This window comes from Papio anubis, chromosome 8 (assembly GCF_008728515.1).
Source record: "Papio anubis isolate 15944 chromosome 8, Panubis1.0, whole genome shotgun sequence".
NCBI classification, from domain to species: Eukaryota; Metazoa; Chordata; class Mammalia; order Primates; family Cercopithecidae; genus Papio; species Papio anubis.
The window spans coordinates 99,362,901-99,381,946 of NC_044983.1; the positions used below are offsets into that span (position 1 = coordinate 99,362,901).

At 33.4% G+C, this 19,046-nt stretch overlaps 1 protein-coding gene across 46 annotated transcripts in view; it reads left to right on the forward strand.

Annotated features, from left to right (window-relative positions):
* The window catches only part of RIMS2 (regulating synaptic membrane exocytosis 2), a 507,129-nt gene that overhangs the window by 228,236 nt on the left and 259,847 nt on the right, over window positions 1-19,046 (forward strand). For 27 of the 46 annotated variants that reach the window (XM_031650105.1, XM_031650110.1, XM_031650083.1 and 24 more), the window contains 2 exons: window positions 6,161-6,277; window positions 15,391-15,456. In XM_031650105.1, the coding sequence (XP_031505965.1) occupies window positions 6,161-6,277; window positions 15,391-15,456 (183 nt within the window). Of the gene's footprint in view, window positions 1-6,160; window positions 6,278-6,799; window positions 6,865-15,390; window positions 15,457-19,046 lie in introns of those variants that run through there. The other 19 variants (XM_031650094.1, XM_031650088.1, XM_031650089.1 and 16 more) reach the window with 3 other exon arrangements.

The following is a 19,046-nucleotide window of genomic DNA, read 5'->3' on the forward strand; positions in this document are numbered from 1 at the left end:
TGAAAAAGAAATCAAGAAAGTAATTCCATTTATAACAATCACAAATAAAATTAAATACCTAGAAATTGACTTAACGAAAGAAATGAAAGATCTCTACAATGAAAACTAAAACATTGGTGCAGGAAATTGAAGATGACACACACAAAAATAGAAAGATATTCCACATTCATGGATTAGTATAATCAATGATGTTAAACTTTCTATACTACCCAAAGCAATCTACAGATTCAGTGCAATCCTTATCAGAATACCAATGGCATTCTTTACAGAAATTGGAGAAATAATTCTAAAATTCATGTGGAGCCGCAGAAGACCCAGAATAGCCAAAACTATTCTGAGCAAAAAGAACAAAACTGAAGGAATCACATTACCTTTCTTCAAATTATGCTACAGAGCTATAGTAACTGAAAAAGCATGATACTGCCATAAAAACAGACATATAGACCAGTGGAACACAATAGAGAACCCAGAAGCAAATCCATACACCTACAGTGAACTCATTTTTGACAAACGTGCCAAGAGCATACATTAGAGAAAGAAAGTCTCTTCAATAAATGATGCTGGGAAAACTGGATATCTATATGAATAATAATGAAACTTGACCCCTATCTCTTGCCATATACAAAAATCAAATTAAAATGGATTAAAGACCTAAATCTAATACCTCAAACTATGAAACTACTACAAGAAAACATTCAAGAAACTCTCTGGGACATTCATCTTGGCAACAATTTCTAGAGTAATACCCCACACACAGGCAAACAAAGCAAAAGTAGACAAAAGGGTACAGTGCCTCACACCTGTAATCGTAGCATTTTGGGAGGCCGAGGCAGGCGGATCACGAGGTCAGGAGATCGAGACCATCATGGCTGACATGGTGAAACCCCGTCTCTACTTAAAAAAAAAAGAAATTAGCCGGGCGTGGTGGCGGGCGCCTGTAGTCCCAGCTACTTGGGAGGCTGAGGCAGGAGAATGGCATGAACCTGGGAGGCAGAGCTTGCAGTGAGCAGAGATCATGCCACTGCATTCCAGCCTGGGCGACGAGTGAGACACTGTCTCAAAAAAAAAAAAAGTAGACAAAAGGGATCGTATCAAGTTAAAAAGCTTCTGTACAGCAAAGGAAATAACAAAATGAAGACACAACCTACAGAATGGGAGGAAATATTTGCAAAGAAGCTATCCATCTGAAAAGGGATTCATAGCCAGAAAGTATTAGGAACTCAAACAACTCTATAGGAAAAAAATTTCAATAAGCCAGTTAAAAAGTGGGCAAAAGATTTTAATAGAGATTTCTCAAAAGAAGACATACAAGTAGCAACCAGGCATATCAGAAGATTCTCAACATCACTGATCATCAGAGAAATGCAGATCAAAACTACAATGACATGTTATCTCACCCCAGTCAAAATGGCTTATATCCTAAAACAATAACAAATGCTGGCGAGTATGTGAAGAAAAGGGAACCCTTGTACACTATTGGTTGGAATGTAAATTAGTACAACCACTATGGAGAACGGTTTGGAGGTTCCTCAAAAAACTAAAAATAGAGCTACTATATGATCCACTATCCCACTCCTTGGTATATACCCAAAAGAAGGGAAATCAGTATATCAAAGAGATATTTGCACTGTTATGTTTGTTGAAGTACTGTTCACAATAGCCAAGATCTGGGAGCAACCTACATGTCCATCAGCAGATTAATGGATACAGAAAATGTATTTGTACAAGATGGAGTACTATTCAGCCAGAAAGAAATGAGATCCTGTCATTTGTAACAACATGGATGGAACTGGAGGTCGTTATGTCAAGTGAAATAAGCCAGGCACAGAAACACAAACATTGCATGTTGTCACTTATTTGTGGGATATAAAAATCAAAACAATTTAACATATGGAGATAGAGACTAGTAGGATGATTACCAGAGGCTAGGATGGGTAGCGGGGGTGAAGGGGATGTGGCGATGGTTAATGGGTACAAAGATTGGAAATAATAAATAGAACCTAGTATTCGATAGCACAACAAGGCAACTATAGTCAAAATAATTCAATTGTACATTTAAAAATAACTAAAAGAATATAATTGGGGCCAGGCACGGTGGCTTACACCTGTAATCCCAGCACTTTGGAATGCCAAGGCAGATGGTTCATGAGGTCAGGAGTTCGAGACCAGCCTGGCCAATATGGTGAAACCCCATCTCTACTAAAAATACAAAAATTAGCCGAGCGTGGTGGTGCACGCCTATAGTCCCACCTACTTGGAAGGCTGAGGCAGGAAAATCACTTGAATCTGGGAGGTGGAGGTTGTAGTGAGCCAGGATTGCACCACTGCACTCCAGCCTGGGCAACAAAGCAAGACTCTGTCTCAAAAAAAAAAAAAAAAAGAAAAAAGAAAAAAAGAAGAGTATAATTGGATTCTGTGTAACACAAAATATAAATGCTTGAAGGGATGGATTTCCCATTTTCTATGTTGGAATTATTAGGTATTTTGTGCCCTTATCAATATATCTCCTATACTCCATAAATACATACACCTATTATGTACTCACAAAGTTAAAAAATTAATATTAAAAAAGATATCTGCACTCCCATGATCATTGCAACATTATCCACAACAGAATTGATACAGAATGAAACTGTCATCAACAGATATACAGGTAATAAAAATGTTAATATACACAATGGAATACTATTCAACTTTTAAAAAGAAGAAAATTCTGTCATTTCTGACAACATAGTTGAACCTAGAGGCCATTATGTTAGGTGAAATAAGCCAGGTATAGAAAACAAATACCAGATGATCTAATTTATATGTAGAATCTAAAAAGTTGCAGTCTCTGAAACAGAGAAAAGAGCCTGGTGGGGTGAGAGGATTGGGGAGATATAGGTCAAAAGACTCAAAATTTCACTTAGACAAGAGGAATAAGTTCAAGAGATCTACTGTATATAATGACAACTATAGTTAATATATATTTGAAAATTTCTGAGAGAGTAAAGTGTTCTCACACAAAAGAATAAATATTTGAGGTAGTACAAATGTTAAATAGTTTGATTTAGCCATTCTGCAATGTATACACATATCAAAACATCATGTATACCATAAATATGTGCAATGTTTACTTGACAAAAAATTTTTAATGAAAATAGAGAACTAAATAAACACTGAATTTAGGAAACAGTACAGAACAATGGAGAAAGTCCTGAAGAAATATGAAGGAGGGAATTAATAAAGATTAGGGAAAAATCAGTGAAACTGAGACAAAATGAGGCACAGACAGTAAGAAAAAGAAGTGAAGATAAGAATGTTTGTTAACCCAAAAGTTAGTTATTTGAAAAGATTGGTGACATCAATACAATAAAAGGACTGTACATGAAAAATGAGCGGTATAAATAAATAAAACGTTGAAAAAGGGAAACAACTACAGATAAGAAAAAGACTTTAAAAATAATCATTATGAAATTATGTTATTAAATTTGTTAATCTAGGCAAAATGGTTAAATTTCTGAAATAGATATATTAAAATTGACACAAGAAGAAATGAAAGTTAAATAAAATAACAACGAATGTTCATGACCAGTCTGGCCAACATGGTGAAACCCCATCTCTACTAAAAATACAAAGCAATTAGCCAGGCGTGGTGACAGGTGCCTGTAATCCCAGCTACCTGGGAGGCTGATACAGGAGAATTGCTTGCACCCGGGAGGTGGAGGTTGCAGAGAGCTGAGATTCTGCCATTGTACTCCAACCTGGGGGAGAAGAGTGAAACTCAGTCTCAAAAAAAAACCAATTAAATAATAATAAAAAATAACAACCAGCAAATAGGTTGAAACAGTACCCAAAGACAAACTACTGTCTTCTCCCTATCCATCCGTAAAGAGAATTCCAGACTAAAAAGTTATTATGGGTAAGTTTTAACCAAGTGTTTGAGAACTAATATCTGTTCTATACAAGTGGCTCTAGAAACAGATAAAGAAGGGAAGTTGCCTAATTCTTTTTCTGGAACTAACATAACCTTAGTTCTAATTCTTAAAGTATAATAAAATATATATGTATTCCATTTTCATTTTTTTTTCAAGGACAGAGTCTCACTATGTTGCCCAGGCTAGACTTGAACTCCTGGGCTCAAGCAGTCCTCTAGGCTCAGATGCTGGGACTATGTGCCTCTGTGCCTAGCTTAAGAAGCCCATTTTAGTTACAAACATATGTAAAAAAAATCTTACTTTAAGTAAATCTAACCATGAGTTTAAATCATGGCAGTGAGACACCAGAAAAATTGTTATGGTAATTCATCTTATTAATGGACTAATGGGGAAATAAATCTTACCAGAGGCAGAAAAAGAATTTTATTGTTCAACTTCTATTCATATAAGATAGTAAACTAGAAGAAAACCACCTACACTTCATAAAGGCTTAATAAAGCAAGCATTATAATGGAAAAACTTTAGAGGAATTTACATTAATAGCAGAAATAAGAGATGGATGTTCATTAATATTGTCACTGTTTGAAATAGTGCTTCAGGTCCTGAAAAGTGCTAAGAAAAGGAAATAAGAGATTTCAGGATTGGAGAGAAGAGGTGAAAAATCATCATTATTTGTTAATGATAGGATTATCTACACAGGAAACCCAATATAATCAAAATATTAAAACTAATATAGGAGTTCTGCCAAATAGCTGTCTATAGATCAACTTATAAAATGAGAAATTACTAGTTGGAAAATGTAATAAAATGTAAGTGCTATTCTCAAAAGTAACCCGAAGTATCTAACAATTCATGTACTAAGAATTCACAGGATCTTTTTAAGTAAGATGTAAAACTTTGGGTAAGCAATCAATGAGAGATACACCCTATGCATGGGTAGAATTACTTCCTATAATAAAGATATCAATTTTCCATAAATTATTTTATAAATCTAATGCCATAACAATCAAAATTTTGTGTGCAAATAAAATACCAACAAATCCATTTTGAAAAAAGAAGAGAAAAATTTGCCAGCAGGCAAGAATAATTAAAACTAGGATGGAACTTGAATAACAGCAGCAAAATAGACATATCGAAGGGAATCGATAGTAAAAGAATAATATGTATGCATTTACAGTGATATTTATATGTGAACTTGACATATGATGATAAAGTGGCACTAAATTAATATGGAAAGGGTGGGTCCGACAGGATAGGAAAATTAGCTCACCAGTGGAATAAATTAAAAACTGGACTCCTGTCTTTCATCCTACAACATGACATGTCATGTCTTAATTGTGTTTTAAAGGGCGGTTGCATGTCATCAGGGATGAGGTAAGAGTTGAAGCAAGAGATTACTTAGGTAGCTTTTTTTTCCCCTTTTTTTTGAGACAGAGATTTGCTCTTGTTGCCCAGGCTAAAGTGCAATGGTGGGATCTCCACTCACCGCAACCTCTGCCTCCCGAGTTCAAGTGATTCTTCTGCCTCAGCCACCCGAGTAGCTGGGATTACAGGCATGCACCACTACGCCTTGCTCATTTTTTATTTTTTAGTAGAGACGGGATTTCTCCATGTTGGTCAGACTTGTTTTGAACTCCCGACCTCAGATGATCTGCCCACCTCAGCCTCCCAAAATGCTGGGATTACAGGCATGAGCCACCACACCCAGCCTAGGTAGCTATTTTTATGGCATATTCACAATTATGGTAGTTTGGACTAGAGTGGTATCAAGGGAGATGGCACAAAGTGTGCAAATTTTGACTTGTTCCCCTAAGCTCTGAACTCATGTCCAACCACCTATGAGGCATCCCTATCTGCAGTCCTATAGGTCATGTATACAAATGTGTCTAACACTGAACATATTTTCTCCATACAAATCTACTCATCCTCTTGAGCATATTATTGAATATCAGTACTAGAGACCTGGTAGTCATCCTTTAATAACTTTGATAGTCCTTATCATATCCCCACTGTTATTAGTTTAATTTGAGCTCCTTATGCTGCATCTGTTATAGCAGTAATCTTATTTAACTGTCAACCTTCCACTGAAACTTATACCTTTAACCGAGATGCAATTAGTGAAAACAAAATTTGGACTTCACCTTATAGTGACTTTGTCTTTTTCTACTGTGCTTTAAAATAAACCTCATTTCTTAGTGTTTCAAATGGTTTACTAAGATACTTAATAGATCTTGTTGTTTTAGTCGGAATGTGGAACAGGGGCATCGAGGGACACGCACTACTACTGGACATTATAATACAATTAGCCGAATGGATAGACATCGTGTCATGGATGACCATTATTCTCCAGATAGAGACAGGTAAATATGATTAAATACTATTAGACCTTATTAGTAATATAATCACTGCTTTCAGGAAGGGGTTACCATAAAATGTTTTCACATATTCCTTTATCTTAGTTTCTAAAACAATGTTTTTCTGTTACAACGCTTACATTATTTCTTATGACTGCCACATTGTTAAAAATAAATAAACACAACCTTTTCTCTGGTAAGAAAAAAACAAAATTATCTTTCTCTTGCCATTTTGGTTTTTTATTTAATCAAACCAGTTAAGTTAGTGAATCTGTATAAGTGATTATAATGTTAATTATAGTGAAGCCAAGATGTTTCATTATTTTTGTCATAACCAATTATTATATATAAATACTTTCATGAGACAAATATTTTAAAGTCTTTTACATTCATCAGAGAAATTGGTGTGACTTTTCACATATAGAAGTATTGAGACAGAGTCTGATTTGTTTAGGAAACATTTTATGATTCATGAAGAGGTTTTTCCTCATGGCTTTCAGTAAACCTTTTAAGCATCTTAAAGATTGATTGCTGTATTTGGAAGAGCTCTCTGAATTTGCTCCATTAAATGTGACAAACTTGGAAGTAACATGGTATGTTATAATGCTTACATTAACTACTATTAATATTTTTAAGTTAAGCAAATTGATAAACTCTAATTCATGCTTTGGTTATACGTGAAGTAAGTGCCATTATATTTCCCCAACTCTTCAAAGGATATGATAAAATAATGAAGGAATTCAGAAGTTCCTTTGTATGCATCCTAAGCTGATTTTAGGAAGAACATTTGGGGGCTTTTAAATAAGCTGATACGAGAAATTACTGTTTACATTTATACACTTAATTTTTTTGTCTAAATTAAGATTATACTTAATTCATGCTTATAATTTCACTGTGATTTAGTATACTTCTCCAAAAGTAAAGAGGGGATATCATAGTCTTCAATAGTGTCTAACAAGTATTGGTTTTTGTGCCTGAGATCTAAGAAGAAATTATATATAAGAAGTTATTAAATTAATATTGCTTTTAGTGATAAATGAAAGTTAATGTATTTTATTTTGTTTTAATTTGCTTAACTTTTTCTTAGTAATCTATGTCTTTAGGGGTAATTACAGACATGCTACCTATAGAAGTTGATGCTTTTCAAGTACAATACTGTAATAGAAAGAAGAGTAACTATGTTGGCATGATTAGGAGTTGAAAGGAGTCATATTAGGATGAATGAAGAGGTATTTTAGTTGCCTAATAGCATTTTAATGAGCTTGATTGTTTCTGGAAATTATTTATATACCAAGTCATAAACTTCTTGTTCCTTGAAGGTTTGTTAATGGAAATGATGAGAGAGAAAATTCTGAAATGAATTTAAACTTTCTTCAATTTTATGTGAAGTTTTATTTTAATGAAAAAATGGACTTTATTTTCTTTAAGACAAGCAAATACTGTCTAAATCTTGCAGAAAAAGATAAAATTAACATCTGGAATTATACTTATAAATAAAAATGATTGCTATCATGTAAAATGCATAATACTTTATAAATATTTAAAGGCAAATGACCCTAGGTTTAATGGCAACACAACTTCCTATTAAAGCCTAGATGATTAATCCTTGGTATTAGTTAATATGGTCATATTAGGTAATTATCATGTCAGAGAGATCCTACAATGTGCATTTTTATATCTATCCCAATTTATGTCTACAACTGAAACGTCATTTTTTTATTTAAAAAATTTATAAATCTTTTAGTTTAGCAAAAATGTTCATATAATTGTTTTCTGAAGTTTTCGAGAAAATTGATCCATGTGGTTTTTATTTTTCTTTTAGACCACTGTTGATGCCAGATCAAAATTTATCTTAATTGTGAACTGCCTTAAATCCTTTTTTCAAATAAGTAAAATAGAATTTTATTTAAATAGGAATATAAAACCATTTCTAATATTATTTGATTATCTGTGTAATCATTTATTAATAGGAATTAAAAAGTTCAATATTATATATATATTCTATCACATTATTAAGCAACAAGTTCTTAATTTCTGTTTTATCTTAATATTCTAAGAGTTTTGGTAATAAAATGCATATGGGTGCATTATGATTTTAGAAAATAAGAATACTCTAGAACTCTTACAGTGAATTTTCATGAATAGCATTTTAATCAATAATAATGTTGATTTAAAAGCCTAAGAGAATTTCCTTTGAGATAATAATAGTAATTTAGGTCTTTTGAGAGGTACAATAAATAACCTTTCTTGTCAGTAAGAATTGATGCACTGGACTAGAATGTATTTTGTTGAATGTAATATTATTTTATTGAATCTTTTTCATAGGATTTGAAACCAAATGGCCTTGATTTTGAATGCAGGATTTAACCTCTTGCTACCTGTGTCTTTGGGAAAATTAACCTCTCTGACACTTGATTTTCTTTTCTGTAAAATTAGAATATCAGTATCAACTTTACTGAGTTGTGTAGATTAAGTGACTCGTATCAACTTTATTGAGTTGTGTAGATTAAATGACACTGCCTCCAATTGTATAGTAAGTACTGAAAATTCCTGCATTTTAAAAGGCTATATTCACTTGCAAATAATTTACATTTAATGTGCTTAGTAATCAAGAAAAAAGAGAGAGAAATCAGCCAGTTCATGTAGTGTTGTTGTTGTTTTGTTTATTTGTTTGTTTTTTGAGACAGTGTCTCACTCGGTCACCCAAGCTGGAGTGCAATGGAGTTATCTTGGCTCACTGCAACATCTGCCTCCCAGGTTCAAGCGATTCTCCTGACTCAGCCTCCCAAGTAGCTGTGCCACCATGCCCAGCTAATTTATTATTATTATTGTTTTTTGGTGGTTTTTTTGTATTTTTAGTAGATACGGGGTTTTGCCATGTTGGCCAACCTGGTCTCGAACTCCTGACCTCAGGTGATCCACCCGCCTCAGTCTCCCAAAGTGTTGGGATTACAGGCATGAGCCACCACACTCGGCCCATGTAGTTTGTTTATGTTTTTGTTTTTGTTTTTGTTTTTTTAAGTTTTGTATATAATGAATGTAGGGCATGAATTGGACCTTGAAAAATGGGCACGTTTATTCAGGCAAGACGAAGAGCAAGGATGGACTATATTGAATGAGAAACGATGCTATTTGACATTCATTAATAGTACTTGGTTAAACTTGGGTGGTGTAAGGAGAAGATATAGTATTTATATCCTTTCTATAGGTAATATAAAAATAATTTATACATAAAATTTTTATTAGGTCTTTGTTTCTCTGCATATCTCACTGTAGTATCATTAGTCAAAATCCTATTCTGCTTTGCAAAGTAAATAGATGCTTTACAAGTAATTTAGAAACCTGGATGCAAGGACTCAGCTAAAACAAGGAATTATTAAGCATATCTTTCATCTTCTACCTCCATTCCCCCGCTTTTTATACCATTGTTTTTCCGATAGGTCCTGGTAACTGCTACAACTAGGAACATAATTTTTCCTGAGGCAGACTATGTGGCCTTAGTATTAGAAATCAGTACAAAAATTAGCCGAGCGTGGTGGCAGGTGCCTGTAATCCCAGCTACTCAGGAGGCTGAAGCAGGAGAATCACTTGAACCCGAGTGGCAGAGGTTGCAGTGAGGCGAGATCGCACCTGGGTGACAGAGTAAGACTCTGTCTCAAAAAAAAAAAAAATTATTTTAAGAGCTTTTTGTTTACTTGAGTTAGTTTACTATTAGAATAAGTATAGAGTATTAGTATTTCTGTAACATGTCAGAAGTACTCCATAGTATGCATTTTTATGTCTATCCTGGAGGCCAAAATACATTAGGGGCATTTATTTCCATAGAATATACTTTTAGTATCATAAGAATACAATTAATACTGGCAAAAGATAAATTACTTTACAAACTTTTTTCTCCTATACATTCAATTAATAAATATATATTCTAAAAAGCAAAATGCCCCATTATATGGACCACTGGCATACCTTACACACTCATGCTATTTCTGTATTCCTTGTCAAGAAGTCACCTACCAGAAAGTATAACACACACTCATAACTATTTGACCAAAAAGAATAGTCTCTTTTTTCCTTTCAGTTGTCAACTATGAAGGAAACATATCTCTAATAGTTTAAAATTATAAAGTAAATGAAAAAAGAAAATTCACTTTACAAAAATAATATAACATTTTATTTTACTTATTTTATTTGCTGTGTTTCAGAAACATTTTAAGATAGTTAAATCATACTGAGTAGAATGTAAGGACTACAACATAAGGAAAACATTAACAATATTAAAGACACATGCCAAGCACAGTGGCTTATTCCTGTAATGCCAGAATTTTGGGAGGTTGAGGCAGGCACATCACTTGAGCCCAGGAGTTCTCAACCAGTCTAGGCCATATAGTGAGACCCTATCTCCACACACACAAAAAAATAAATAATAAAATAAAGTAAAATTATCCCAGATGTGGTGGTGTGCACCTTTTTTTTTATCTCAGCTGCTCTGAGGTGGGAGGATTACATTAGCCCAGGGAAGTCAAGGCTGCAGAGAGCTGAGATCGCACCACTGTACTGCAGCCAGGGTGACAGAGCACGACCCTATCTCTAAATAAATAAATAAATAAATAAATGAAAATTTAAAAAGTTTTTGCATTAAGTAAGGGTTGTTGGAAACTATAGTTTTATTTAAGAATGGAATATTTTATCGCCCATTTTTGCAGTTCTTTTTTGTATGGACTAAAGTGATTCCTAAAGGGGACATTCGGCTAATTTAATATAGTAGAAGAACAATTCATTATAAATAGAATTTTGTGTTGTCTTTTTTTTTTTTTTTTTTTGAGACGGAATCTTGCTCTGTCCCCCAGGCTGGAGTGCAGCGGCGCAATCTCGGCTCACTGCAACCTCCGCCTCCTGGGTTCATGCCGTTCTCCTGTCTCAGCGTCCCAAGTAGCTGGGACTATAGGCGCTCGCCACTACGCCCGGCTAATTTTTTGTATTCTTTAGTGGAGACGGGGTTTCACCATGTTAGCCAGAATGGTCTCGATCTCCTGACCTCGTAATTCACCCGCCTTGGCCTCCTAAAGTGCTGGGGTTACAGGCGTGAGCCACCACGCCCGGCCTTGTGTTGTCTTTAAAGATTCTATTGCTTAAGAATCCAAGTGTCTAGAAATTGGATTAGTAATCTAGTTTAATACTCGAAATAGTAATTTTTTATCATGAGCCTTAGAATCTATGACTTCTTTATTTTGTTTTTGCTTTTTAAAAGTTAGTAAATGTATTGTTTTTCTGTTTTTTTCTTTTACAGTGATTTACTGCTCAGATTGGACTAACTGCAGTTTTAATATAACTTACTTTATTTAAGTCATTATGCATATTTAAGGCACTATGCATACTTATTGCTCAAATTTTATAATGTCCATTAATTTTGGAAAAAAAGTAAACATGGTTCAGTGGAGAAGTGTAATATGTTTTAAGGTTGTACCAAGTGGATGCAGCAAAGGACTTTGAGTATGGCTATGGACCTTAGGTAGATTTTAGAGGGCTTACTAAAACACAAGGGTAAATTTTGTATGTTCATGCATGAGTTTTTATAGTTTTCAACAGAACCTCAAAGACGGTCATGACCAGATAAGGTTAAGAACTAACATGACTAGAGACAGAAAAGAAGAATAAAATAAACTGATGCTTGATAAAGGTGATTCTTGCTTAATGGCTGCTTTGGCTTTATAGGGACAAAGTTAATTATAAGACTCTTCAAGGAAACTATTAGAAATTGGATGATTATATATATATATTTTATAAATTTATAAATTTTAACAAGCTTTGAAGTTTACATATTTTCTGTTATTCTTAAGTAATTTTGGAGAAAACCTATTCCTTTTAAAGCAGTAAAGCCCAACATCACAACTGTTGGGTATTATTTCTCTTCTTCATAAAGCTATGAATACTTTTTTAAATATTTTCTTACATAGGCTCATAATCTTCCAGAAATTGGGTTAGTAATCTAGTTTAATACTTTGAATAGTAATTTTTTATCATGAGCCTTAGAATCTATGTCTAGAATGTTTCTATAATTATATGAACCACATATGAACCACTGCTGTTTTTTGAGAGAAGGTTCATCATGAGAACAGTATAATTTGGATTTTACTTTTAAGTGCAATCCAAAATATACTTGAGTGGGTCAGCCATTGTGCACAAAGATTTAAAACAGACATTATCCTGGTCTAGCTGGACAAATTATCATATATCAACTAATTTTAAAATGTTGAAGACTGTGTGGCAGAAGGATAATAATATTGGAACAGATTGGAGAGAAAATTACTTGATCAGGTGAACTGGAAAAGGCATTACAGAGAAGCTGGACTTCAAAAGTTGAATAAGACTGTGAAAAGTGAAGCAGTGGACATGGAGAATGGTGGGCATTCTTGACAGAATGATGAACATGAACAAAGTCTTGAGTCAGGAAAACACATGATAATTTAGAGAATCTTAGGTAGTCTGTTGTACCTAGATAAGAGGTAGTGGTATGGGGAATGGAAAGGGGTAGAAGATGAAGATTGAAAGTAGTTTAGAACTTTTAGGGAATTTATACTTGTTTTTTGATATCAGGAACCAGTGAAGGATTTTCAGTGAGGTACCGATATGATCAGAAAGCATAATATGCAAATAAACTTCTGTAGACAGGATGAAGATTGGATTGAGTCAAGGGAAGACTGGGGTCTGAAGGTAGGAAGACCTAAGAGAGGGTTGTTTCAATAGGCATAGTAAACCTGATTTAAGGTGGTGGCAAGACAAAAGGTAAAGGAGAGAAATCTGAGTTATTCAGGCATCAGAACAAGCAAGGTTTGTAAATCAATTGAATGTGAAAAATGAGGAAATGGAGGAGTTAAATTCTGAGACTGTAAAACTTGGCTTATTAAATAAATATTTTAATCCTTAGTTGAAGTTCGAATTGCAAGAGATTACAAAAAGAGGAATAGCTGAAGTATTATATTAAGTTCCAAAGGGAGATTAAAGAATTATGTTAGAAATTAGAAGGGACTTCAGAGATGATGGAGTCCTATGTTTTGTAGCGGTACCTGAGAGACTACTATGACAGGTAAAAATGAGGCTAAATGGATAAGGATCTAGGCTTCTTACTCTCTTTAGCCAGCATCATTCTGATATTATTTGATTACTGTATATTGATTCTATATCAAATTTTGTTTGGAAAAAAGTGATCTGCTAAAAAAAAAAAAAAAAAAAAAGTTTGAAAACCACTGCTTGAACCTCCTCATTTCACAAATTGGCACCAATGTCCAAATAGGCAAAGGGTATTGTTCCAGTCTCACAATGAACATGTGTTTTCCTGAAGTGTCTATCTGTCACTCAAGCATTATGTGGAGAGCCGAGAAGCAGATAGAAAAGTGTTGTGCCACCCAAAGAATAATCAGTAATAAAGCAGAGTTACTGTTTACACCATAAAAAAAATTGCATTACTTAGAAAGAATGTGTTGGAATATAAGATCAGGAAATGAATCTTGGAAAACCACTGCCTCTCTACAGAGAAAGGAAATCCAGTACATTAAATGCATGAAGAACCAGTCATATAGGTGAGAGACCAGGCTATATGTACAAATGTGTTAAGAGCCTGAGTTTTGAATTAAGAAACCCCTGACTTTGAAACCCAGTCCTGCCACTTACTATATAGCTCTGAACAAGCACTCACAGCCTCAGTTTATCTGTCTGTGCAAAAGTGGGAATAGTAGAACCTACCTCAAAGAGTTGTTATGAGAAGTAAATGAGATAATGTAGGCAAAGCTTTTAATGGTGTACTTGGCATATAGTTCATTGTTAAATAAATACTATGTTTAATAGCCAAAGAGGTTTTAGAAACCAAAAAAGGAGAGAGTATTAAAAAATAGAGGTTTGAAAATCAATGTCTAATACCAAAGGTAAGTGGACTATGATGAGGATTAAGAGGAGAAGAAAGAATTTTGGAGGGATTTCACATTCATAAGGTAGCTTCGAGAGTGTGGTAGAAGCAGAAGTCAAATTACAGTAAGCTTAAAGCATGAAAGCAAAATCTGGCAGAGGTGGCAAGAATTGTAGGTATGTATTTTACGATGTTCTATATTGAAAAGAAAATGAGCGAGATGCAGTGGCTTGAACGGAAGGAAAGGTTAGCAGGGGTTTTATTTTTAGGGTTAAGTGCAGTTGAAGAAGGGAAGGCAGAAGAGAATAATAAATGAAGCAAGGTCATATGGGAAGCAGGATTACAAGTAGAGGTATCTCTTTAGGTACAGAAGACAAGGACAAGTGAAGATTTAAATGCATGTTTACTTTAGAGATAGAATTGTGGAAGTTGAGAGAGTTCAAGGTTCATTTCCATTGTTTATAGAAATACAATGATAAACTCCTAAGATCAATTGTTTTAGTATTAAAGGTTCTAAGAAAGTAGGAAATTTTAAATTAGTGCTTTGGAAAGAAGAGATAGGTAAAAGATCAGTGTGCTGCTTGAATTGCTTATGGTAGTTATGAGGCAAGAAAGGTAGCAAAGCCAATAGCATGTAATACATAATACGTAATAAACATAGTGAATGGAAAAATGAATGGCATCCAATAAATTTAATAAATACAATTAATAATAAAAGTAATCTGGATCAGTTTGCTCTTAATTAAATGGAATTGTTAAAGCCCTTTGTAGTTATTTTTAATTATCAATAATTAAAAGAGAAATAGTTACCTTATAAATTTCCCAACGTTTATAAGTATTTGAAATTACTTCATTTATTATTTCCTTCTTAAACTTTCTGCTTATTTTATTTTTCTCATCTCATCTTTCCTCCTAAAAAAATGGTAAAGCATCTCTATCATATAACATATTCTAGATGGTGCTAAAGATGTTTAAGTAATAATTGATAATGTTATATTTTTATTGCATTTTATTTTAAAATATTTAGAATATTTTAACCTTTGGCACTGTCATATTACAATGAACACTGGGAGGAATGGGCAAGCTTTCCAATAACAATTTCCATTTGCTTTGCTTACTATCTGCCTATCTTTTTAAATCTCACTTTTTAAATTAAACTATACTTTTTTCACTTCTTTCTTGAGTCTCATTTATATTCTTGTTTCTGCCATGCTTGCAGTCATTTTCTTACTCTACCTCGCTCCAGATACAGTCAGACCATTGACCATCATCACAGGGATGACAGGTATATTTTTCTTACAATTGAGTCTGTTTGTGCAATTGCTTGTGTCTGTGTATTGATATGATATAGGTCACTTTTATTTCTGTTTTTATGTATATACATATATGGTTGTTAATGAAATACAGAAATATCACCCATATAAAATAACATGAAATAAAACATATTAACTAATTGTAGTAGGACATCAAAAATACAGTGTCCCTTTTGTAAATTAGGATCATCTCTTTGGTGATTCTAAAAATTTAGTTTGCCAGGAATTACGGTTAACTCTCTATTATCCATAAAGATAGAGTAACAGTATTCTCTTTAAGTTAACTCCAATTGACTACTCACCTTCCTCAGCAGAGTCCATAATTAGGTATTTAGATGGCATAGGTCTTGAAAACTCACTTTTCCACCTCACTACTCCAGAGTAGAGGAATCTGTCCTTGAAGTGCTTAGGTTGAACTGATTTGTTTGTGGTTACCTTGTCGGAGGTGGCTGTAATCTACTCCTTTGTCATAGTAGGTAATCCATATCTGCAGAGAATACTGAGTCTGTGAGAAAACACTTGTTCATTTCTACCCTACCACCATTTCTCTTTCCAAAGTGGGAATTTGCAGTGAATCACAGATAGTACAGCTACAATGCCTTAAGGAAATATAATTTACATTGGAGGGAAATCTCAGTTTCCTAGCATGTAACAGCAAGAGGGATTAACTAGAAAGAGAGGTTAATTAGAAAGAAAAGGGAGAGAAGATCTCTAAAATTTGAAAAGTTCTCAAGGCTGTATGAAGATTTAGAGATTTGAGCCAGTGACAACATTTGAGATCATTTAGGTAAAGAAATAATGTGGTGGAAGGCTGAGCTAGTATAAATTAGGAATTATGTGCCATGGTTGGTCACCTTGACTATTGTTTCTAAGTGATTCAGAGTTATGTGTGACTTCCTTCATCCCTAGGAAATTAACTAAGAGTTGATAATAAAAGAGTTTATAAAAATTATTAAAAACTAATGAGTAAATTTATAAGTATTTTATTTATATGGGTAAAGGTGAAAGGAAACATAAGAGATAATAGCAACTGCAATTTACTAATAACTTTTGTAATATCTTTCAGCAAATATAATTGAAATTTAGTGCCTTCCAGTTTATTATATGATAATGGTTATTGCTATATTTAATTTTCTTTTGCAATTTTTTACTTTTTTGTTATTCTGCTTCAATCCTAATTATCTTTTGTTGTTTTTTGTTTTTACTGTTGCTATATATTACATTCCCATTATTTTTTACTTTCAGTAATTATACATTTACTTTACAAAAATATGGAAAAGTAGTTATGTAACTGTATTTTGATAATTGACTAAAGCCTTTTTAAAGGTGGGTGATACACATGAATGAGACATTACTGATTATAGACTTACTGTATATACTCTGGTGTCTCTTCATTTCATTCTAAGTTAAAATCATGTCACATCACTTTTTCAATAGTTTGTTTTTTCCTAGTTATCAACAAATAAGTTGTTTGCTTTATGTTACTTAGTTTCTCCATTCACCAATGTAGCTAGAATTAGTTCTTGGTCATCTCAATTTTGCACTTTTCCCCAGATTCTCAACTTCAGCCTAATTGGCCCGTTTTGAAGAAGACATTTATAAATTGTCTTTTGGTGCCACAGTTTGGTTTGTGCTGAGGAAACAGAGATCATTAATGTTTATATTGAAATGTAACATGAAAAAATCTGTTTCCACAAGCAAGTTATCAAATATCTAATGTAGGATTTACTGTGTATATTTACATGTGTATGTAATATTTATTTTATATGTATTAAGGTATTTGCCTTGCCCTAGGACAACAGAAATTCTTGAGGGTCTAAGTCTAGTGACCTAGACAATATGGGTAGAACTCGTAAGAATGAAGTTGCTTAGTTTTTTTTAAAAATATTTTGTACCCATTAACCAACCGCTCTTCATCTCCTTCTCTCTACTATCCTTCCCAGTCTTTGGTAACTACCATTCTATTCACTGCCTCCCTGAGATCAATTTTTTAGCTCTCACATATGAGTGAAAACATGCAATATTTGTCTTTCTGTGCCTAGCTTATTTCATTCAATATAATGTCCTCCGTTTTCATTCATCTTGCTAATCATCCATTTCATACATGATTTTATTCTTTCTTTTTTAGCTGATACTACATTGTGTGTATATATATCACATTTTCTTTATGCATTCATTTGTTGATGGACACTTAGGCTGATTCCATATCTTGGCTATTTTAAATAGTGCTGTAGTGAACATGGGAGTGCAGGTATCTCTTCAATATACTGATTTCCTTTCTCATGGATATATACCCAGCAAAGGGATTGCTAGATCATATGGTAGTTCCATGTTTAGATTTTTAAGAACCTCCATACTGTTTTCTATACTGGTTGTATTAATTTATATTTCCACCAGCAGTGTACGAGCATTCCTCTCCAGCACTTGTTATTTTCAGATTTTTTTTATAATAGGCATTTTAACCTGGGTGAAATGATGTCTCATTGTGGTTTTGATTTGCATTTCTCTGATAATTAGTGATGTTGAGCATTTTTTTATATACCTGTTGGCCATTGTATGTCTTCTTTTGAGAAATGTCTATTCAAGTATTTTATCCATTTAAAAAATCAGATTATTATTGTTATTTTGTGCTATTGAGTTCCTTATATATTCTGGTTATTAATCCCTTGTTGGGTGAATAGCTTGCAAATATTTTCTTCCATTCTGTAGGTGTCACTTCACTTTGTTTATTGTTTTCTAAGCTGTACAGAAGCTTTTTACCGTGATAGAATCTCATTTGTCAATTTTTGCTTTGGTTGCCTGTGTTTTTGAGGTCTTACTCAAGAAATCTTTGCTAGATAGAAGGAGTAAAATCTAGTGTTCAATAGCACAGTCAGGCAACTATAATTAACAATAACTTGCTGTATATTTTAAAATATCTGGAAGAGAAGATTTGAAATGTTCCCAACACAATAAAATGTAAATGTTTGAAGTGATATATATCCCAATTACCCAGATTTGATCATTACATATTGTATGTTTGTATCAAAATGTAACAGTACCCCATAAATATGTATAACTATTATGTATCCATAATTTTTTTAAAAATATTAGCTTTCTCCTAATTTTACTACATACAAATGAATGTGTATTAGTTACAACACAATGTAATAACATGACATCCTTGAATCTACTACCCAAACCAAGAACCAGAACATCTAATTATGTATCTCACATTTCCCTGCACTCTCCTTGCCTATTATATCCCTGTGCCTCTTTCACAGAAGTAATAAATGCTATGTTGAGTTTGCAGTGTAACTTCCTCTTTTTTTACTTTTTTTAAAGGGACTTTGATCATTTGTTATTTACTCTACTAACTTTCTAAGTTTCTCATCCTTCTGACCTCCATCCCAATCCACTTTGAGATTCTTGGACTGATCTTTTTTGGACATGTGTTGAACATGTGAATGCTGACCTAGTAATCTATCCATTCTCCTGTATTTATTTCTGTAATGTTTTGTGCGTGTTATTTTTATATCTTGTACCTTTGTGTGTAATGCAAGTAAATACAACCACCCACTAC